Source organism: Xiphias gladius, chromosome 12 (assembly GCF_016859285.1).
Source record: "Xiphias gladius isolate SHS-SW01 ecotype Sanya breed wild chromosome 12, ASM1685928v1, whole genome shotgun sequence".
Lineage (NCBI taxonomy): Eukaryota > Metazoa > Chordata > Actinopteri > Istiophoriformes > Xiphiidae > Xiphias > Xiphias gladius.
Genome location: NC_053411.1, coordinates 4,215,362 through 4,240,466, shown reverse-complemented (window position 1 = coordinate 4,240,466; position 25,105 = coordinate 4,215,362). Strand labels below are relative to the sequence as shown.

The 25,105-nt window shown below is 40.0% G+C and overlaps 1 protein-coding gene across 1 annotated transcript in view; it reads left to right on the top strand.

Annotated features, from left to right (window-relative positions):
* Positions 1 to 25,105, top strand: part of nrxn2b (neurexin 2b) — a 556,614-nt gene that overhangs the window by 192,720 nt on the left and 338,789 nt on the right. Inside the window, exons 5-7 of the mRNA XM_040140983.1 lie at positions 1,063 to 1,364; positions 14,988 to 15,011; positions 23,600 to 23,761. Coding sequence (XP_039996917.1) covers positions 1,063 to 1,364; positions 14,988 to 15,011; positions 23,600 to 23,761 — 488 coding nt within the window. The remainder of the gene's footprint in view (positions 1 to 1,062; positions 1,365 to 14,987; positions 15,012 to 23,599; positions 23,762 to 25,105) is intronic.

Below are 25,105 nucleotides of genomic sequence, written 5' to 3'. Positions count from 1 at the left end.
CTCTAATGGAAGTGATTTTATTTTACATGAGACGCTGTCATACTGCTGTATTATTCCATTACAGATTCATCACCCTATAATGAAAGTGTTTTATATGTAGGATTAATGTGTTAATAATTGTATTTAACCTAAACAAATATTATTATTGCCCCATGAAGTTGCCATAATGAAAACATTTCTTGCATTAGAGTTGCAACAACAGTCAATCAATAACCACATCTAATTGGTTTCATCTCAACATCTTTGACCCTTGAGATCCTTGCACAGCAGTATCAGAGTTTGGGGATTAATCTCCTCGGGGACGTTATTTTTGATTTTTAATAGCAAGAATATGCCTTGGTAATGCTTTTATTAAAGTTCCATTCCAATGGGCTCAAAATAAGTAAAAAAAATATTTTTGAGCTTGGAAAGTGACGTTCACAAATAATTCCAAAGTTTGTAGCTGTAAATCAACCTCTGTAAACGTGTAAATAAATCTGCAGGAGAAATTCAAGTTTGTACATGTGTATAAAAGATTTGTATTTGCAAATAAAATCTGGGGAAAAACTATATCGGGGGTGAGGTTACACAAAGACGCCATGAAAAAAGAAGTGCCTTTGTGAACATGTATGTGCAGATACAAGGCTGAAAACTCGGCACTAACAATTTTGACCCTGTCATTACACCTGAATCTGGTTCGACAATGACAATCCAATCACAAATCAGAGTCCAGTCAGAGGGCCTGAAAGGGTTGGTAGATTTTCAAGATGGACAGCTCTTTTCATTCAGCAGATTAAGGGGGAAACAGTCTATGAACACACATGACGCTACACAGTGAAGCTAAAACATCCAAGTACACTAAAAACAAGCAAACACATTTTTGACTGTGTTTTCTTTTCAATGTAGTTCCTTTGGATAGGAATACTTTTAATCAGTTCATTGTAAAGTCTAACGCATTGCAGCATACTAATCATGCAAATCATAACTACAGACTAAGACCTAATTTTGACAAACTATAGTACTGGTGTAATCCTGCATTCATTCTGCAGCTTCCTTTTTCTTTCTGCCTTCTTTCTTCTCCAGGTAAAGAAGAGTCAGTGGCCACCTTCAAGGGCAACGAGTTCTTCTGCTACGACCTGTCGCTGACGCCCATCCAGAGCAGCACTGACGAGATCACGCTCTCCTTCCGCACGCTGCAGCGCAACGGCCTCATGCTGCACACCGGCAAGTCGGCTGACTATGTGAACCTTTCGTTGAAGAGCGGCGCAGTTTGGCTGGTCATCAACCTGGGCTCGGGGGCCTTTGAGGCCTTGGTGGAGCCCGTCAACGGCAAGTTCAACGACAACGCCTGGCATGATGTGCGCGTCACCCGCAACCTGCGCCAGGTAAACACTGCCCGCGTAATCCAGGGCCGCCACCTGCGCAGTGGTGCCTCTGATTGCCACCCACCCTATCTCTGCTGCTTCACTTGAGTCTCAATCTTTGTCCTTTCTCTCTGCATGTGGATCGCACAGAGTGTGTTTGTCTCACCTTCTGTCTGTCCTCTCTCGCCGTTTGCTGCCCCGCTTAACACAGGTTTCTTTTTTCCAGGCTGGAGTTGAATAGAAGGCTGGTGCTGTTTTTTTTTTTTCTTTCTTTCCTGGCTTCTTAGGTTCATCTCACCTTCATGTTCAAAGGTCATTCTAAGGCAAAAGGTGAAAAGTCATCACAGCCCAAGTGATAATGATACTATAATCTCCATTATAGTTAGATGTCAGTTAACATACATTATAATAAAATCAATGACAAATATGCATATTTAGGTGTTACAAAGGACATTGTTTTGTGCTGTTATTAATGAACAAGTGAAGAAAGTGGTCTGTTCAGTATGTATGCACACAATGTACTTGGTTATACAAATAGAATGCACCCTAATTTATCAAAGGTGACAGTGCACTTAAACCGTTTCTGAACAAATTACCCTACACATCTTTACGAATCTTTAATCGTGGCTAATGGAAATTAAAAGAGCGCCTGCAACCTGAATGTCTATGGGTATGTGTGTGACTTGGTGTGTGCCTGTGGATGCCAGCTTGTCCCATCTATACACATGCACAGCAAGGCACTAAGTACATGCACGTACAGTACACCCTGCACCAGGTCATCAGTTGGCAGTTTCAGATACCAGCAGTGAGATACAATCAATTTCACTTACACTTGCCGCGCTTACGTCTTCACGTTTTTTTGGTAATTGTAATTGGAATGAATGGCTTGCCAGACCTCGTAATGGCCATTTAAAGCAGCCGCGAATGCAAAAAAGCCTAATGTGAATGCATTAACACTAAGATGGCGTATCAGGTTCTTTGCGTGTGCCTGCAAAAGCAACCCCTGAAAGTTTGAATAAAGAAAAAACAACCAATAGTATCAAACTCCTATACTTTTATGCACTGAAGAAATTCCTCCACGCCCAAAAAAAGGAAACCTGAGAGCAAAGTGATTCTTAATGTGGACTAAGTGCTGTTAAATTACAGGGGGGAATTTCCATGCCAACCAGACTCTGCAATTTCTGTCATATTGCAATAATATTATTATATATTTCAGTGTGGTAACTTAGACATGGAAATAGCCCAGGATTTGTGAAACTGGTGTTTTATCAACTTATGCTGTGCTTGCCTTAGGATAAAGGCAAATGATCAAACACACAGAAACTCAGATGCACCATCTCATACACACACACACACATACTCAGTCGGGGTCAAATATGTTTTGCTGTAGAGCTATGTGTGATTAGCAGAATGAGACTAGCTTAATGAGTTTGGGAAGCCAACATGATTTTAAAGATTTACAGCATGAGCCAATCCACCATTATGACCATTAGGCAAATGAGTAGCACACGCACATACACATGCTAAACTGAGACTTATTATGATCTGCCTCTTTGTCCGTCTCTCCCCCTGTCTGTCTGTCCGTCTATGTGCCCATCTGTCTATACTGGCATTTAAAATAAAATGCACTGTAACTGCAAGGATTGTGCTGGGGAAATCTAAAACAATTTTCAGTTTTATTCAAGTTGAAGCAGTACAGTACTAATAGTTACTAAATGTTACCTAGGAACATCATTTAATATAATTTTGAACACATAAGGGTCTCTAATGTTTCTTTTGTAGGTACTGAGCATAACCAGACCTGACACTTTAAAACAAGCGTGGAGAACTGTGCAATTAATCTAATCTTCTATCCAAAGTTAAATCATTAAATTCCAAATTTGCATATAAAGAAGTGTTGCTTACTTGAAGGAAAAAAAAAAAAAAATCCAGTACTGAATTATATTAGTCAGGAGTTTTCTTCTATCGTGCAAACTAGCCGGATAAAAGAAAAACGCTTGATCTCTCAAAAAATCTTTTTTGAATGAAGATCATGCAGATATGAAATGCATGTACAGGGTACATGCCTCAACCCAGCACTAACCACCCCCGTCAGGCTGTCCAGGCGATCTCCATTAACTCGCATAACAGCTCGAATCCCAAGGGGGTCATTCGAATTGACCCTAACAGACAGCCTACGTGTTAAAGAGCTCTCTAGATTTACACTGGACCATCCCCACTGAGGGAGACAAGGAGCGAGGTATCAGTGACACCGACCGCTTCTGATCCTGTGTTTACGGACTGATACCCAGCTGATCAATGAGCACTTGCATGCTTTGAGGTCTCATGGAACCCACATGCATTTACACATCTGCCCACACGTCAGAGAAATTCTAGATTCACGCAGGGTCATTTGCGCTCATATGGCCACACATCATTAGTAAACAGCTGAGGATAAAACTTAAGGAAAACTTAAGGTTTTTGTTTTTTACATTACATCATCACTAGGCTAGAACTAAGGGAAATATGTTATAGATCTTAACAATAGTCAAGAAATAATTTATAATTAATAAAAAGTGTACAATACTGAAGGTTTCAGAGGGTGGATAAAATCGCAGGAACACTTCAATGCTATGCTTTCCAGTACAAAGGCATTACGAACTACAGCTTCCAAAGATGGCCAGAGTTGAACTTCCACTTTCATGACAGTCTAACAAAAACTGACCACAACAAGCTTAGCAAAGACTGTATTTATATACAGCTAGCTACCTATAGACTTTAATGTATTGATATTATGTCTATATACTCTAAACGTCCATTTCCCTTTTCTATTAAATACCATCTTTTTCAAAGTCGGTGCAGCCATGCATGCCGATAAGTGCTGTTGGCTGTCCATCAACATGCATGTCTTGTCCCTCCTACCACGCTTGGCATGGTTTAGATGCTATACTGTTAATTGCATCATCTAGTCTTTAAATACAACTGGAAAAGTAAACAGAGCACCCACACAAAAATACAAGTATTGTTTTCTACTGCTCTTCCCATTATTACCAAACCTGAAACCTTAAATTAAAAATAGCCTGCAGTCTACAAGAAAAGCATTGAATTCCAGCGGAGGTTATCAAACAGCCCAATTTGTCTGCAAAGACTCATCCACACTCTGTCTGTGTTTCTTAGTGGCTATCCTCACGTCATGCATATCTACCACTGCATCAATAAGCTCCAAAATGAGTAAAAACTGTGAGCTCTCACAAACCCGTCTCGCTCTCTGACTCTCCCCCCTCCGTATGTGTATATTCACGATTGTTCTTCGCCAAAACCTATGAATTTGTCAGCTTTGTGCAGGATAGAATGAAGCAGACAGAATAAGGTGAGGTAATAGGGACTCTCCGTCAAGAGAGAGGAAGGTTAGGGGTTGGGGAGAAGTGGTATGCTATAAGGCTAAGAGATGACCACAGGTTCAGAGCTCCCCTTGGTGGCCTCTGGCAGTACTGCAATTGCGTACGTGGAAAGTGGTGTATGTTTGAAGAACATGACTAAACCCTGTGTTGTACAGTTGATATGCAGGCAAGGACGCTTACCTTGACCTCCCATCAGTGCAAGTCTCTCCTCATAACACACACACACACACACCCCCACCTGTCCTACCCTATTCACTGCACACACTGGTAAGCATAAGCAACAATGCATCACCTACTCCCTCCCTCTGCTTTACTTGACATGAAAAATCTACCACCGTGGCCATCTTATAGACTTCAGCACCAGTGACCATCCTTGCCCTTTCTCTCCTAAAGGATTGCACAAACTTAACACACAAATATTAAGTGTGCAAGGACACTCAAGTCAGCAAACATGTAACAGTTAAGGTTGTTCTCTTAATGCCTGCACAGTGGATAGTTTAAATAAATACTGCTCATTCTATACTGTTTTGTTTTTTTTGAGTATTTATTTTCTGATCTTCACTCCCTGATTTTCTCAGAGTCCCTGCAGACACAGACTAATCCACACACTACTGTATTCCTTGCAAAGATAACTTTTAACATCAAAAAAAAGGAAAAAAGGATGAAAAGTCATCCAAAAAAAAAAAAAAAAAGCAGTATCAAGACCAGCAGAGAAACTGCCTGGTATCTAGAACACAAGTAAACCGTGATATAGAAACTGATGTGAAGGCGCTGAATAACATGATTGGTTATACACGGGTTTTTTTTTTTTGGTTTGCAATTTGTTGGTACGGCTCGATACAAGAAACGACAGGTAACCACATTTGTTTAGAGAGGCACATTTATAAAGTAGTGGCTGCTTTGTAACTATCATGGACACTGTATAAGTACATGTACCACCATCACCCGGTGAAAATCAGTTTTTAGTGGCCATGATCACTGTGTAATGTAATGAAATATTTGTTAAAGAATCATCTGCTCTGATCGAAAATGCTTTTGTTGTTACTTCACCGGCCGTTATATTATTATCACTTAAGCATCATTAGTACAAGAAATATGTTGGATGCCGTGCTTACGATAAACTGGAAAGATAGGAATAGAGAAATACAGTAACCTATAATGTATTCTTGCAGGGCTAACTTTCCATTTTTGCTGATCGCTGGAACGATTGGAGCGGCCTCGCATCACAACAGTCTGTCTGTATGCTCAGCAGACACTTGGGTCCCACAGGACACTGCAGGTAGTCAGAGGAAACGCGAGGCACACACTGGCAGGGGCAAGGAAGTGCGTGCTTGTATGTCTGTATTTTGGTGTGTCCAGGAGAAGTAGAGAGGGGGGAAGAATGATTGTGTGCACAACAGAGAGTGGGAAATGAAGTGTAGTGCTGCCATTTGAGACTAAAGGAGTGTATGAGCAGGAGGAGGATGGGGGGAGCACTGGGAGAGAGACAACAGTTTGTTCTCTATCGAGAAAAGAAGCACAGACGCAAGTTTCATTTGAATTCCCCACTGTGACATTACAACCAAATATTCAACATCCACTGTGTCTCAGAACTGGGCCAGTAGCTTAGCCAGCGTCTAGAGAGAGAGAGACCTTTGAACTCAATATATCTTTTTTTACTATCCCATTTTTCCTCTTCGTATTACTGTCATCCTTTCCTCCCCTTTTACTCTCTCCCCTACAGTATCATCTCTCCCCCCTTTGTCTCTGGCTGACTCTATTTCTGTCTACCTTGATTTTCCTTACGTCCACCCACCCTTGCACATCTCTTTCCCGTGTAATTGGACCTTGGATGCAGCTATTGGATTAGTGAATGGATCAAACAGATTTTTTCATGTTCTTTTAGTGCTGAATGCACAGCCCCGAGGTTCAGCCGCTGGCCCACAGTTCAGCTAGAGCAGGTGAGCTTTGATCAGCATCAGGATCCGGTTCAGCAAAGGTCACACTGAGAATTATAATCTGTTACACATAGGCAGAGATCACTATGGACCATATCGGAATCCACTGAGAAATTGCAATTTTGAGAAAGAGAAATTTCTTTCATTTACTTAGGGACTACGTGGCCTTAAGAATCTATAGAGAAACGCATATATAAATGTTTGTTGTCGATGTTTTAATAATGTACTGTATACCACTAAAAGAGCATATAAGAGTAACACTGGACGAGGAAAAAAGTTATTTTCAAAGTTTGGACCATTGTGAATCCACATGCATGCATGCAGCTGTTTGTGATTGTGGAGGCTCAAGCACACCCTCATAGTCATTGATAGATAATAAATACACACACGCAAATTTTAACAAGCAGCAAGACAACATTAGATAACAACCAAATAAGGCAAACATACTGTAGTTACTCAGTTGAGCAGATGCACACGAACACACCAGGTCAAATTATAAACTACTTCCAGCCTCCATACATGTTTCCCATACATAATAGAAAGTCGCTGCTAGCTAGCTGTTGGTCTTCACACCCAAAACACAGCACTGCACTGTACTGTACTGTGGTTTTTATGTAGAAAAATAGAAAAAGTCAAGGGATGGAAAACCTTTGATTAAAAAATAGACTCTCTACGCAAAAAATAGTGTGGTTTGAAAATGAAACACTGTCACAGCTCAGCTGCTGTCATGAGTGAAAGATTCATCAGGGAGAATCATTGTCATTCAATAGTGTTGTAAGATCTTCTAAAGGCAGTGTGAACATTATTCCTTTTAAAAATAAAGAATTTCTACATGTACTGTGGCTTTTAAAACCCGTCATTAATCATTCAGTCAATCATATGTTGTAATCCCTGTTACTAAAACATCAGCATTTTTAAGAGTCACGTTTTAACTGACAAAGCATGGTTTCATATGAGAGAACTAAATAAGAACATCAACCCTCCCACTTCAATCAATACTAGACGCCTGGACACTCCCCTCCTCTTTCTTGTTCTTACTATCTCTACCTCTCTCACTGGTTCAGATTGTTTTTCATCCATTACTGTAAGGCATGATCAGCTGCAATTATCCCCCCCCCCCTCCTTCATCAGTCCATCGCTGCTCTCCCTCCCCTCTTTCCCAGAATTCATAAGAAAGAGCCAATCAGTTCCTCTCCCGTTCATCGCCCCCCTTCCCTTTCTGTCCGATTTTGAGTCAGTCTTTTTTTACCATTCTTGCTCGCAATTTGTCCCTTAGCAACTGTGTCTGCTATGCTGTTGGTTAGTGAATTGTCCCTGGCTGCAGAGCTCCAGCAGTTGCATTAACCCCTTCCATACAACTAAGGCCTCCAGTTAAACGCTATGCTACTATACTACATGGGGAAATTAGAAACCCTCATGCCTCGGTGCTTGGACCTGCTGTATACACAGGGACAAGCATGACAAGAAAAGTATGATCCAGTCACAGGTCACTACTGAGCAAAAGAACCAAATTACCTGGAAGAGTGCCTGGTTACTACAGCATTCTGGAACCCTAGACTTACATGTTGTGGCCAACCCCACACATACACTTTGTGGATTAGCTCTTACCGTTCGCATGTTAGCATCTCAATAAGGTCAGCGTAACGCGTTTAGCATTATGACAGACTGAACCTCAAGTGGCCAAATTGAAAATGCCATTCCGAATGCTCAGCTTAGCCGACACATAGAACAGTCGACTTTTATGCTGACGGTAGGGATTGCTACTCAAGGCAGGCAGGACTAGTGGGTTTGTTTGATGTGCATAATGGCATGCTAACACCCCTGTAATCCTTTCTCAATTTACTGCTAATGACATTTTCAGTTTTCCTAATGTGCGCTAGCCATGCCGAGAAGCACAATCATCACGTGGATGTGCCTTTAGGACTTTTTTATTAATTAATTTCCCCTGTCATGCTGATCAGAGATCGATACCTCACGACAGCTTCACCCTGTACACTGCCCTAACTACAAACACCTCCTGCTAAAACCGCGTCCTGGCTCTTTGATACCAACATTGAGAGGTTATGTGCATTTGAGGGGAAAAAAGCTCATTTGCATCGCATTTCCACGCCATTAGCATATCTGCCCGCATTCCCACACTCACCCACTCATCAGCCTCATCTGCCACTACCTGCTCCTGCATTTTCATGTGTATCCATCCCTCTATCTCGCAGACCTATAATCGGATAACAAATCTCTGAACCATGAGCACATTCAAACAGGTGGAAACAGGCAATAAAATGCTAGTGAGACAGGAACAGGTACGAGCTTGAGAAAGAGATAATAGGAGAGAGCACAGGACAAGTCAGCAGGAGAGAGAATAAAGAGAGGCGGCCTTGTAAACGAAAGGACTGGCCATGAACACTTTCATGACATTTTTTATCAGTGTGAAAGCCTGTCATAAAATAGCATCAAAGTGAGAACAATGATTGCAGGCATCCTAGCTGCTACCTGCATCCAAATTGAGAAAGTGCTGCCCCCAAATTTTCCTTCTCTTCTACTGCTTCAGTTAGTGACTTCTGATCATTTTCTGACACTTGACACCACCAGAGACCTCATCTAGACTAGCTGAGAGTAAAGGCAAATCGCAGTCTGCAATACCACTGTTGCTGGAGAAACCAGTGCCTTTGTTACAACAGACACAAAACATTTAATAATTCAGCATTTGTGCAAACTGGAGACACTAAAAATGTTGTAAATGACACCCCTTCACACTTTAATTCTGAGGGAAAAACAACCCCCCCCCACACACACACACACACACACACACACACTTTTTTTACTGCTGATGTCTTTTATTGTCTTTTATTTTCTCCAATTTAGCTGGATTCTAGGAATGTACCTTTTTTTCTCCCTTCTCCCTTTACCCACAGTCAAGAGTAGGAAAACAAACCTATTTTGCACTCTTTAGCCAAACTGTAACAGTTTTTTCTCATCAAACGCACTGACAAAGAGATACAAACACACACAATTGAGAAAAGCTAGAGCTATTTTCTCTAATACATGTATATTCATGTTCAAGAGTTAAAGACATAGAAATAAAAAGGTTACTGTACAGTTAATCTTCTTTCCAATGTGTTATTAATTCCTAAATTAGAATGCCTTCTCTAGTTAGATGAGCCATCTGTCTGTAGGAAAGATGTAGTGTTTTACCAGAAGAGCAGATACCGGTTCCAGCACTAACTTAACACGGAGACTAGGGCATCCATAAAACAGTACAACACAATGTCATATGGTTTATTTGGTACAATGATGGTACAATGAAATCAACCCAAGAATGTAAGGCGCATTGCAAAAAGCAACTGGTCAGTATTTAAATGATTTTGCTTGGTTTACTTCTGAATCTTTACCATTCCATTTTAGTTTGGCCACATACTGATGAAACTAGGAGACAGAAGGGCCACCGTTCAAAGAGAGTGTCAGTCAGTCAGTCACAGATAGGAAAATAGAGAAGAGGATGATAGGAAGCACAACGGAAAAAGAGAGAGAATTATGACTACGTGCACTGGAAAACCCTGTATGTTCCACTGCAAATTTAATGCACATATTCCTATACGGAGGCACACACCTTCACATGCTGTTTGTTTGCAGACTCCTCTGCGCTGTAATTGCAGTGACATTTATATTTGCACCTGAAGCCTGTCTGCCAGTTTCCATTACTTGGAGCAAGACTTAGAGAGAGGCGGACTAGAGTGAATGCCGGATGATTGGAATGAATGCAGAAAACCAAATGTACCTGAAAGAGCTATTTTGAATTGAAGCCCAGCTCCACTGTCTGACAGGGTCACCCACAGAGTGTCAGTGTTACTGAGGACAGCTCGATACACCACACATGCATAAATACGCAGCCAGGCACATAGGTGTATATAATATGGATTGAGCTTGTGCTAACATGTTTACAACGCATACTGAATTTTCATGTGTGAGTAATCATTCATTCAGTCTGTGAAATTTCTGCCTGATGAAAAATAACACCTCTTCCCTTCCCTCCTGCCCCAGAATACTATTCTAAAGGCCCAAATTGGACCTTTAAGGGAGAACGGTCATCAGTCTCAGAATTTTCTCAGTTGCAATGATAAATGTATATGCAAAGGGAACCTTGGCTCCATTGCGCTATCCATTGATCATTTTCACAGCTTTGTCATTAAATATTTATTGGGCTTATTCCCTGGTTTCAATAACATCCACCGTGACGAGAGTGTAAAAGATCAGCAACTTAACCAAAACGTAATTTTACTTCTGAGCCGACTCTGGCTGGCATCCTGCAGGTCTTCTGCACATGCTGACAGAGCCACAAGAATTGTGTCACCATTCACAGCAATAAAACAAAGATATTGAATTACCATATTAACAGAACTAGCATTGGCTCATTTCCCCTCTTCCCCTACCTCATCCCCAAATATTTAATATCTGAAGATTTCTTAGCCTAGGGGGGCCTGTGGGACAGATGCAACCGAAAGTTGTTTGTCTGGGCCTGTGGTTGTTTACATGACTAGGAGCTTTAGCCTCCATCAGCAAACATCGGCATTAGCAGCCTTCGTTTTCCCACATGGGTCAATTACAGTGAGGGTGATGGGCTGTTGTTGTTGGGTTGGATGTCGGGTTTGAGGCGGTTTGGAGCAAGTACGGTTTGGAAGAGGAAATTAACTATGAAAATGTAAAATTAGCAGTACAGACAGGGGTGAGCTGGTGTGTTTTTGATAGTTTTGCATTCCTATTCTATAGAGTTGCTTATCTCCCAAATCCCTCACCCTATTTATCTGTTGGTAATCTTAGCTGTTACCACTGTATTTCCTCCATGCTATACATCCACTCACTGAGACAATTTGGCATTCCCGGGATGCTTTCTGAGGGGGGAAAGGGGGGAGTCATCTCATATTGTTTGTTTTTGTGAAAGATGTCATGCATTTTTCCTGCATCCATCCTCCATCAGTGCCGCACACACTTCCTTCTTGAACATCATGAAGAACAACAAAATTGGGAAGTCGTGACAGAAACCCTCTAAACCAACTTGTTGCCAGACCATTCTGTCTACCCTTTGATAACAAACATAGAACAAAGGTTTAATTTTCTGCACGATTGATCTTGACAGGGGAGCATCAGTTCAGCTGTACGTACAGTTCTCAAGCCTGCAGTAAAAAGTCTGGCTTGTATATTAGCTACATCTCTAGATCTTCTACACATCTACTTTCATACGTCAGTTTCAGGGGCTCAGGTTGCGACATTTCTTTCTAGTCAGGCAGTTTATTCATACAGCTCTCTCTGATTCTCACTCTTCAAATCATGAGCGCAGTCTAACTCGCCATCTAAACTTTTAAGAGAATGGTTAGGTTATATTGGTGCAGATAAACTTAAACCAAGACACCATTTATTTATTATTTATTTCCCACCTCAAGAGATTAACAAATCAACACTAAAAATATAAGTCAGTGTAACAAAGAACAAATTTCGACAAAGAACAAATTAAGATTCTTCAAATTACTTGAATTCAGATTTTACATACACAGGTTCCAAATTTGAAGCCTTTTCTTCTCCTTCATCCCTTTTGTCTGTTGGACAGACGACATCCATTAGTCAGCATGTCCTGACCCTGTAGACTTAACCCTTTACCGAGACCTGCTCAGGAAAATCAAAATAAACCTGCTGTTCTAAAAGGCACATATTGCTCACTCTAAGAAGTGTGTAGACTGATATACATACGTACATCTTCACTCATTACAGGGGATTATGCAGACACTACGCATACAGAACTCCAAACGTAATCTCTTCCTTTCATTTCCGCCACCCGTCCTTTCACTCGCTGCCCATCACTTAATTGTTTCATTTCAAAGAAAATCAGCAATTTCTCAAAGATACATTTTTTCACAACTGACACAGGGCTATTCTGTCAAAGAACTGAGAGGGAGATAAATTTAAAATCCAGACATTAAATGTCTGCGAGGGATGTAAAACTTACAGAACTCAATATGTTGCACTTAATAATCTCTCATGTCTTTTGCCCAGCCGTATCCCAGACCGTCTTTGAAGTTTTCAAGATCCCATATCCATTGTCACCAAGTGTACATTTGTCTAACTTAATAAACCATTGTCAGGCTCCCAGTTTTTTGAAGCTTCCTATCACATCCACTCTATGATGCATCAGCCGTTGTTTTTGTTAGCGACACGGGAGTACAGTGTAGTGTGGCTATGGAAATTCACACCCACCACTGAATCTTATTTACCTAATTAATGGATTAAGAGGAGTCATTAGATAAAGTGGTTGGCTGGTGACAGCACTTTAACATGACCCCAGATCAAAGAGTGGGCGTGCATGAAGCTTCAAATCGGCCAGTTAGCCCCGTAGGGAGGACTGTGTTTATGGTTACCACTTAGACTTAGCTCCCACACAGATGGCAAGAACACATAGTAATCCTTCCCCCACACACACAAATGCACATACAGTAATGTACCGACTTTACACGCTACATTGACAGACTTACGGACTCACTTGCACAACATTTCCAACACGTCCAAATGCGGAACCCTACGCGAACATGACACATTGTGATAGCATTTTTGATCCTATGTATACATCTCATGTGCCTGAGCTGCAGCTTTCTAATTAATTGTTGTATTTAAACTGCACTGATCAAGATTATAACTTCAGGGAAAATCTGATCCGTTTTAACAACTGAAATCCAAAAATTGAGATTTTATTTTGGCAGTGCCGCATTCAGCCCAATAAGTGGGATCCCATAGATTCACCCTTTTTGTCCAAATTCCGTGTGTCAGATGTGGTCACCCCCAGCAGCTGACAATTTCAACGCTCAGATCAAGATATAAGATGTCCTCTAGATGTCCACTCTGTCCAGAGGGGAAAGTCAGGGTAGATCTGAGTGATAGATCTTTTACCCCTCTCACTGCCACTTGCCAACTTGTGCACAGTTGCCCATTAGAGCCTTAATATACACACATACAACATATATACACACATATACACACATACAACGTTGAGACAGTGTGTTGCGCTAGAAATTGTACATATTCTGTTACTCTGCAAATAAGCAAAAAAGCTCAAAAATAATCATGTCTGGAAAAAAAAAGGGAAAATCGAAACCCCAGGTGACAGGTGTAAGATATGTGACCTGGCTTCTTATTTATTGATTTATTTATTTCCATTTCATGTTCTATTTGGTATGTTTTTCTCTTCACAGGGACTGCAAGTATTGCTGTTTATTGTGGAAAAGATTTAGAAGACTAAATGGACATTTCTTTCTCTTTCAGGAAGCTGCAGATACCAGAACCCTCAATCAAATGTCTCTGCCCTTCTTTGCCGCCCTTCTCTATCTTTCACCCTTTTCTTCCATGCTCAAGAATAGGCTAAATGAGTTCTGTTTTCCTAAATGCCCTGACGATTTCACATTACTTCCTTTAACACTGGAAATGCACTCTAGGTTTTACCATAATTGTTCATTTTTACAATGCAATAATTTCTTTTTGGTTTCCTCTTGCATTTATCACAGTAGCCCCTTAATGACTACCTGGGGACATTTTGCTTAGGGATTTTTCACCTATTGAAGTCGTGAAAAACATGATTGGCCACGCCCAGTGATAAAAAAAAAATGCCATTTTGAAATGGAGTAGCCCCAAACGCCAGAGCGCCCACTGACCACATTAGCCCGTCAGAGTGAATACTAATACAGATGTACTTTTCCCTCATTCCCTTCCCCGCTCAAAACAAACATCCCCATCAAAACAACCCAAGTCCCCTCTGTGAAAGTTGATTTGCTAACTCTTGTCTCTTTTACTAACAACAAGCTTCAGAATTCTTCCAATTTGATTCTTTTCATTGGTGAATTTTCTTTTTCCTTACCTTTTATGATTTCAACAACTAACACTGTGTCATTCACGGAATGTGAGCCATCTGTTGATTTTCTCTACTTATATTTGCGACTTACATACTAACAAATGAATTAATATCCTTTAATTGCTTTTTTTAGTTTGGGTTTGGATTTTATTATCTAAATGACCCTTTAAACCACATACTTATACAATTGCTTTCTTTATTTCTTTATTTGGATTTTTTACTACATAAAAAATAGGAAAGATACATTCTTTTTAAATTACATTTAACTATTACATTAAAATTTTGCTTAGAATCGAGTCGCCTATTAAAAGGAGAAGCTGGTTTTGCAAAAGGCGATTTTTCTTTCTTTCTTTCCCACTTTTTTGGGGTTGAGGTGTGTTTTCTTGAGTTTAAGGTTTGTCATTATTTTTTTTCTTTCTCCTCCCCCTGTTTTCTCCTGAAGCACGCAGGCATTGGACACGCTATGGTAAACAAACTGCATTATATGGTAGATATCATTCTAATTGTCTTATACTTTGGTTTGCCCTGGGTTTTCCGTTACCTCTTTCTATTCTGTTTGCTTTACTGAAAGTACGATCTGCCATCAATTCCAAGGTAGCTGAAAAACTCCACCTCTCTGTTTTTCTTTTAGCCCTCTATATATATGTTATTGCTTTTTTTATTGCCATCCAGTTCTCCCCTTCCTGAAAAGAATTAACGTGTTCATCCAAAGAGGTCTGCCCAAAAACATACAGAAATTACATAAATATAGATTTTAAAATTTTATTTGTTTTGCTGTTTCTCCTTTTATTTGTTTTTTTTTTTGTTTCACATCAAACACTATCCGTATGAAGAAATAAAGAATCATAATGCAAGATATTTTCTCAATTGAGTATTAGAAAAGTATTAAGAGTTACCTTTCCTTTCTGTAAATCCATTTCCTCATGAAAAACCCTATTAAGTGAGCGTATGCAGCAGACTTCTCAAGCAGACAAGCAGCCTACTATGGCAACTCCAGTGAGAGGAAGTAAAAAAAAAAAAAAAACATTTCCCCAACTTTTTAACAACTCGAGAAGAATGGCACTGAGGAGACCATCTTGCTATGTTGCCTCAGTGGGACCTGTTCAGCCTGTTATGGAGCAACGTGTTATCTAGGCTTGCCATCATGTGGTTTATGGAGTCAAGAAGGGTATTTACAACTCTTGATTTAGTCTTCAGAGTCCGCACTGTAAAGTAGGCTTCAAATGAGGTCTTGATCCCATTAGTGGCCCTAGGCTGATTTATGATCAAGATGGCGCTGTTCCCAGACCTGCACCTGAACGCACTCCCTCTCTTACGCACACGTGCACACTTAATGAAGTGCTTTAATGTGCATGTAGTCCCCTGAATGCAAAAATGATCAAACCAAGGGGAACAGACAAAAGTTCATTATTGGAAATAAAGCAGCAATTGCAACCCTATTAAGCTGCTGACCGGGGGCCAAAATAATTTGCAGACAATTATGTTAAAAAAAAAAAAAAAAAGATTCTCTAACACCTTAGTAGGATCATATTTTAAAAACTATTATTAGGCTGAATAAACTGTAGTCCTGCCAAGGCACACTGGTTGACCACCCTTAGTATGTAGTTGTTATCAGACTTACTTGCTTTCACTGGACTTTTCCAATCAATAAATGAGGTCCTCTGCCCATTGATGCAGACCATAAAGACAACTGCCTGGGAAAATCGGAACTGTGTGCGATCGACCCCTCATTAACACTAACTGGCCTCACCCCTTGCATGAAGAAACTTGAACCCCCTTCCCAATCTCATTTTTGTTTAGTTTAGTTTAGTTTTTGTTTTTTGATATACAGATTGCATTGAGTATATATGTATATGTATATATCATGGCTAACATATATACATACATATATCAATTGTCCTAATATAATCAATATGGACATAAAACATGTTAGCCACATCCTCTTGTTGTTTTGTTTATTATATTTAATTTTATTATTCTTATACATTTTTTTTCGTCTTACTTACCTATAAGTTTAACTTCAAAATTAACTTACTAAACTGAATAATGACCTCACACCTTATCTTGCAAAACCAAAAATGGGAAAAAGTAAACAGGGGAGACAGATTTTCATTTTCTTGGTGAATAGAGGATTGATGCCCCAAGGAATAAATCTGAGCAATCCGTCATAACACATGACTTGGAGAAAACTGTAATGAGTGCACAGAAAGTCACTGCATCTGTTCATGGCACACACAAGTAATTTTGAGCTCACGGTAGAAATACTCTGGTGAAATTCTAGTGAAGGTATAATGAGAACTGGAATCTTGACTGAGAATAGTTTTTGTGTGTCCAATAACATGGGGGAAAGGGATAGTTATGATGCAGTATGTCCTACCACTGGGATAGTAATCGCTCTATTCACCGAGACGGAGTTGTCTTCTCTCCCCTCTGAATTTTCCCTATTCTTTAAAAAACCCTCTCATTTCTGTTGATTTCATCTGTGATTGGTGACATTGGTCCCATCCTGTCCAACTTCCACCACCAAACTGACAGTATCCAGTGGTTGTACTCCTGCACCCTGTTTGCATGATTCTGTTGGCTAGAACGTCTTCACATCGGCATCCTCAAAGGGTGTAAATGCTGCTCTATCCAAGCGCGTGTCAGTCTGTTGTACACGTGTCTAGATGGGTTTTTCTGTTGCATTCTTGTCCCAAAACAAAAAACTTGACTTTGAAAGTTCTCTTCCTTTCCCCATTTGTCCGTGTTGTGCCCTGCAATTACGTTTACTTCCTTACTGCTTCCCCATTTTGCTGCATCTTGCCAGATGGTTTATTTGCTTTGTTTTGTTTTGTTTTTTTTAACAGTTGGTCTGTTTGTATTGTGTCTAATGGACCCCCCCCCCCACCCCACCACCACCCCGTATATCCATTCTTCCTGTCATCTTTCCATTTAAGTGCATGGCTTGTGTGTCACCCTGTTAGCTCGGATGGATCCATTTTGTTTCTTCTTAACCAAAACAAACCCTTGTCACATGAAATAACACATTCAGTCCAAATCTGGATCTGGTTTGAGCAATCAAATTGCAGAGGACTTTTAAAGAATCCTCACCTACTCCTACCACTTTGACTAAATTTACTAAAACAGTGTTACTAATCTACTGTTTGAATCAAACCTTTGTTGTAACTGTACTAACAACCATTTTTGTGTCTGACTTTCCCTTACTTACAAAAGTACTAACCGATTTCGTTCACCCTCCAACCCTTTTAACTCTTTTCGGCACACAGCTAAAGAATCACTTTCTCTCCCCCATCGTCTTGACAACTGCTGCCAAAACGGCACTCGCCCCAAACTTCCCAACCCTCCCTCATGTCTTTACTAACGTGGGAATGTACCTTAGTTCAGAGGTTCGTGGTTTACCTTACCAAACGACATATTTCATATTTATTATTGAAAGACTGGGCCATCTCTCAACATAAATTGTGCCCGGCTAATAAATTTTGACAAGCTGCTAGACACCTATCAAAGTCCACAACTGGATGAAAACCCTTTCTTTCCCTTTTTCTCTTGAACATCCTTCCTTCCTGTCGGTCTGGCTTTGACCTGAACTAATCGGGAAGAAGTGTGTGACACATTTCTTTTGTGAGCCTCTAGCTGTGTAATGTTATGTATTAAATCCAAAATATAATAATTTCTCCCTGCGAAAATCTCTGACAGTAATCAGATGTAGTTGCAACAAGGGTAAGTGATACATTTTCAAGGTAAGCTTGATGCCACCTCTCTGCATGGATTATGACGTTACTGTATGAAGGTACCGATAGGTGTCCGTACTTAGTCAGACTGTGCGATATAAGTCACAAATTGCTGTCAAAGAAACTACAGACTCTGACTAAAAGTAAAGACTGGACGCTCAGAATCAAGACTGCCTTTGGGAATTGAAGGTAGAATATGATCTGTGCTCCTGAATAGAAAATGTCTGCACGAGTGACTCACACAACGCTATTTTCCATTATATACTTTGAAGGCCTGACAGGATGTAGCTTCAAACACCATAAAAATGTAAATATCCTAATTTTTCATATTGGGGATATGGCTAATATAAGCTTCAAGACTTGCTGTGATACCTTTCAGCCCCTCAGTGACACCTAGGTTAATTCTGATGCTCTTCTTTATGGAAGTGTTGGCTGATTTACTCTTTTTACCTTCTGTGTGCTCCTCATTTCTTTTTCCTTTTTTTTAAATTTTACCATGGTCAGCACATAAGTTGCTACCAGACTCTTGAATATTAATAGACAGATGATGAGCTGTGTGTGCCCTTAGTTTGTTGGGAAATGTGTGCAAGTGTGTAAGATGGGATGTAGATACATCTCCAAGCACATTAGATTTGAGCACACTAAAATAAAACACGGTTGAAAATCACTTCAAGTATAGTGTTATTGTCTTCATTGCATTCAATAAGGCATTTTATGTGCCATGGAAGTGTGGTCAGTGTAATCCCCAGCACAGCTGGAATCGTCTTGATCCTTGTTTACTCGATGAGAGGGGGATCTACTTTATGGGGCCCTCAGTAGCCAGCAGCCTGCAGTCATTGAGTCAGATATGGTCAATGAGCCAGTGACACGCTCAGCTGAGCTCACAGCAGGTCTCCACACAGAGAACAGTTCTAGTTCACCATGCATTACGTATGAAGATCCATAACAAAAGCTTTGTTATTCTATAGGTAGTTGGTGGTTTATGAGGAACAAGCACACGTGAGAAATTGATTGAATAGAATGGAGGTTAAAAACCATAAAAGAAACCATTCCCACACCACAGGGCCATCTAGGAAGCCGGTTCATCAGCTTCTCATGATTTGAACTTCAGAGCTGTGTCAATCCTTCCACAGTATATTCAGCTGTAAAAATCTACAGCTTGTGTTTTCTGTGTCTGAGACACACAGTTCAGCACAGACCAGCCAGGTCTGTTTGGTTTCGTTGTGTACTGGGCTAAAGAAGTATTTGAAAAGCAGCTGAGTAAAAATCAAGGCATCCAACAGAAGCAGTATAGGGCTTTGGAGATAGATCTGTGTATTACATGTATTGTCCTATTTAAATAATCCTATTTTTTGTGGTGGTGTTAGCTGCTTGTTTTAGGTACAAATGAAGGAGGATCAAGGCCGGATTTTTTTAGAGTTGGGTTTTTGTGAGTTTTATTGATTTAATGACTGCTTCGGTAGAATGAAGTTAACGCTGGAAAACAAGCAGAGAAGGATAGTGGAGAAGTGTTAATTAGACAGTTATACTCTGTATTTATCAGGTGTTTTTCTTAGATTATCACACTAAGATATGTTTCAAGAGGGAAACTGTGATCATACTATTACAGAGAATTACTTTCAGGTCATAATGTTGCACAATGCTAAGGTATCTTAAAGATGAGTTCAGAGCAAAAGAAATCACAGTTGTTTTCATACAGTAAACAATGGGCAAAGCCAACATTTCATGTCAATGAAAAAAAAAAAGTAACAAATAGAATCACATCAAGCTATTGCTCAAGCTGCAGTATCCAAGCGTTGGAGTTGTTGTCATTAACCCTGGCTGTTGTGGACGTCCTCACCGAGCACTGCTTTGGTTCTGTCAGCTCCATTACTTTCAATACTCAAACAATCACGGGAACACAGTTGGTGGTGGTATTTTCATTTAGTGACCTTAATTACTAGTAGTACCAACATTTCATCAACCATTAATTGCACCTGTGAGCTATTATCACCATTAAGTATAAAAAATAAAAAGAGGGAGCTAATGCTGGAGGTTCCCCTCTGCAGTTATTACCATGTTTTATTAAGTGAATCTTTCTTTTAAAGTGACTTTATAGTTTTAGTGACTTGCTGTTAGCTGCTGCTTTGCTTCAATCAGATTTTCCCATCAGCATTGGGAGAATGAGTACTATGACCAATGGATCCAGAGTATCTAAATTGTTTTACTCAGCTGCTGTCAGTCAGTATCACATGGCCTGCCTTTTCTTCATGACAAGTAGATTATCCACAGTTACAATATTATCCCAAGCACCATTTCTCCATGCTGAAAAATATAATTCAGAACGAAGGATCCCAAGGAGAATCTTCATATTTTACTAGTTGGGATTCATTTAAAGAACAGTCCGCCTGCATTTTGCAGGAAACGTTTTGAGATAAGAATGCATGCTGATTTCCTCCAGGCTGTATGGCTTCCAGGCTGGGAGAACCAGGGTATTTCAACTAGCAACCTGTGATATCATCAGCCTTTCTGTCCTCTGGCCAGTGATGCAAGTGCAATGTAATGTTGTAATGTAACTCAATGGGATGGGTGTGCAGTCAGGTTGAAGCAAAGACTAGCTAACTCTTGTGAATAATTACAAAGTTACCTCAGAGGAAACATTTTGTTTTGCTTTTGTTCATTTTTTGGAATAACAATGCATGTGCTTATTTTGGATCTTTGACATATTGTCTCTGCAGAGATTTTATTGCTGTTTAGGTCCAACATCTGAACACACAATGAGTAACTGAACAGAGTATTATTGCCCCAGGTGTTTTTTTTGTCATACACTGCATATATTAAAAGCTTTTAAGTTGGAATCGGGGATTATGGAGAGCACAGATAAGAGAACAAATACAAATACATTGCTAATCTTCAATCAACTTTCATCTGTAGTTGGGAACTTTATAGGTGTCTGGCAGCTAGCCAATGCTAATCCCTCATGGCCCCAGTGAGCATATCCAGCCCTGTAGATGTACTATCAACAACCCTCCCAAAGATAAAGAACCTACCCTGGCCATAAAATATATTGGTGTTCTTTAGAATTTTAGTCAGCATTTTAATTTTGCAAGCTTTACAGGTTATATCTCTACCCTTTGACGTCTCAAATCCTGTATCCTTGCCTTGAGAGGATGTCATGCCAAAGGTAGATGGCTTGGGCCAAAGTCTGTAAGAACTTGGTTTAAGTGACTTTTCTTGAAACTTCTGCCCCCTTGTTTCTCCTCTTTAGTCACCTCTAATGTCTCTCTTGTCACTGTGGGCTAAATGAATTGGCCCTGTTGAAAGTCCCATTCGAGATTTCCAAACACCACTACTGTCAACCGCAGATTCTAAATGCTCGATACATCTTGCCAATATGATCCCTCTTTCTCACCAAGAAGCAACAGCAGACATAAAAATGAGTTGCCCTGTTAAGAAGGGAAGTACGGCCAAAAAAGAAAAAGAAAAACAGCCAAGAAAAAGAAAAAACGAACACTCAGCTGGGGCGACTGATCTGTTGAGTGCAGTTGCTAAGGTTGCTCTTTAGCCTTCTACTTTGTTTGCTGCCACCATAGTGGACCTGCACTTCATGTTATTAGATTTTATTTTAGATTAGATAGATTGAAATAAATGTTTTTTTGTATTGTTTAAAAAACAAAGTCAAAATGTGTCTCATAGACTCATAGCCCGCTATTAGAGTAAAATTATGCTTATCATTGCTACACTAAGGCTAGAACCAATATGCGAAGTGAAGTACTGCTATTTGCAAAATGAAATTGTAAATAACCAAAAGACTTCAGATGAAATGAAGTTTGCTTGTGCTAGTATAACTTTTCAGTGTGCAAAGGTAATGAAAAACCGATGGCTGTGGCTCCTTGCAGTGCTGTATTAATGCTGTTGAGATTTATGCAGGATATAAGATTTTGAGTCAGAGAAATGAGTGCTTCACTTTCCGCCCAGGCCAGTCCTATTACGGTAATTAGACAATAAATTGTTCACTAAATGCAGATGTCTCTCGCAAACAAACAGCATTATTTTGCAGGCTATTTGTATAGCAGCATAGCTGTGGCACTAATAGCAAATGAAGCCATGATGTATTACCAAATAGCCAAATTACACTTATTAGCATTTTCATCAAGTACAGCAATTAAACAAACAATTAAAAATTGTCATTTTTGATGACTCCTGGACAAATACTTATCATCATTTCAGATGCATTCAAATTTAAGCTGAGTATATCTCATGTCTCATTTTTATTCACTCTTCAGGTATTCTTTAACTAACAAAGTATGGTTTGGTGTAACATTTAAAACATTTGCCTCAACTGATCTTTTAGGTGTAGTGTTTCATCAGTCCAAGAGTTTCCAACAAGTTGCCATGATTTCGTGCAAAACTCCTTAGATCAGGTTTGTCTTTTTCCAGTAATACACGATTACTGGAACTTAGTATTACAGATATCAAAAATATCATATGAAAAAAAAAAGTCAAAAAATGACAGTCTCACGAAAAAGCCTGGAGGACGCTTGTGTTTGTGTTTGTGTTTTTTTAATTATTTTTTGGGATATTAAGTCCTCTGTGCTTCAATCCACACTATCTCATACCATCAGCTTGCGGCTGTGTGTTTGATTCCACCTGGCGCTTTCTGCTCTGTTAGCGATCAAATGTGCAGCACAGAATATGTAACCTTGCACAAAAGACGAGACTTGAGATAATCAAATATTGAAAAGGGAGTTATTTTTACTGGTAGTTCCTTGAAGGACAAACTGGTCCAGCAGAGGAATGTTGCAAAATAGCTATTCCATTCACAGAGAAGATAGTTTGATATGTTGATATTTTAAAAGTAGTTTTACCTGTAAGATCATGTTGAACTTGATTTCAAGTAACATTTGATTCAGTGCATTAAGTTTAGATGGTTGTCAGTGTTTATAAATTACATGTTTTCAAAGGAATGGCTGCTTATGGCTGATACTGAATTTTAATTGTCTTTTTGGCACACTTAAGCTCCTGTCAGCTACCGTTACCGTTCTCCTACCACTGTCAGTGATGAAACAGTGAGCACAACACTGTTCCATTGGTTTTCCCTTGGCAGCTGCACTCTAGAGTGAAAGCCCCCAGTCTGACTGGCACCAAAAGCAACCCACCAAGCGATACCATTTAGGGGACAGCCCCGCCTATCACTGATGTTTAATCCACATTCTTCCTTGTTTTTCCTCCTCATTCTTCTAATTTCTCTCCTCTCTCGTCATTCTCTATGTCTGTCTATCCCTGCTCTATTTTCTACCTCTGTCTTTTTTCATCTGTCTCTTTTGGGCTATGCCCATGCCAGGTGACCATCTCAGTGGATGGTATATTGACCACCACTGGCTACACCCAGGAAGATTACACCATGTTGGGCTCCGATGACTTCTTCTACATTGGAGGGAGCCCCAACACCGCCGACCTGCCCGGATCACCAGTCAGCAACAATTTCATGGGCTGCCTTAAAGAAGTGAGTAGCTCTGTGTGATTGTGTAGTTTGTGACTACAAACTGTATGGCGCTGATCAAACACGCAAACACTCTTTGTACTGTATTCCCCTGCCTCAGGCTAGTAGGTTATTTCCTTTGGTAGCAACTCAGACTGCAGCATCCTGCAGTGTGTGATTAGTTTAAAATATCATGTTTAACTTTGTTGCCTCATGGGAAAGTACTTGCATTTTAAACTATAAGGCTGTCTCGGAACTATGGGTAAGATTTCCTTGTTCCAAACACCATGGCTGTTGCAAGTTGCAGTGAGAACAAACATCATGTTCTTCTGTGTTACAGCATTATCCTCACACATCCTCATCCTTTGTGTTGACTTTGACACAGTCACTTGAGAATCATCGGTCTGTGCAGATATAACTCCCACACACTATGTGAGAGTAGGAGGTGTCAGACATACAGTATCCTGAATTTGTTTCAAGTGGTTATTTCCTCCATGCTTCCTCCCTCTCCTCCTAACCAAATTGCAGACAAAAGACATCCACAGGCATTGTACACTCCACAGTGGGATCGTAGAAAACCACAGACAGGTTCAGATTTATACTATACACACACTAATACACAGCCACACAACAGCCAGGGATGGATGTGTAGAGGACAGTTGCCTTATAAAACTTTATTTCTTCAACGCTGACCAAAAAAATGAATTTTATTTTCACCAGCACTTTAATTCATGGCTTAACAAGCTGTAAAGAGGACCAATCACAGCTTAAAGTATTATGCCCTTGTAAATCTAATGACTTGTATAGAGGCAACGCAACATGGTGCCATTGCATTTCCTCATAAAACCACGCTGATTGAATAAGTAATTACTTTTACCATCACTTTTAATGGATTGCACAGTAATCGCCCTATCTCTAACTTAATTATGCCTGTAGAATTACATTTTCATTATTTGGGTTGCTATCGGGGGGATCCCTAGTGGGTCTTAAACTTCCCAAGGCGTTTAACTATCGTCTCTCATCGAGACAAGGCTGGATTTACAGACAACGTACAGACTGAGCACAGGGAAGCGGGTTGGGGGTGGGGGGGTATGAACGGTAGGAAAATAGACAATGGCAAGTGCTAACAGCAACAAATAGGGGTGAAATCGAAGAAGCAAAGAATTGGAAATGGAAAGTCAGAGAAGATGGTTGGAGAGAAGAACATATAAGAATCTGTTGGATACACTGAGTGATCTCCTAACAAGTAGCTAAGTGAGAGTAGGTACTGCATAGAGAAAAAGCCGGAAGTGGAGGAATTAATTATAAGTGCAAGTTCAGCATGTATGAAAATGAAACGAGAAAAATGATTCAAGGAATAATTGAGTA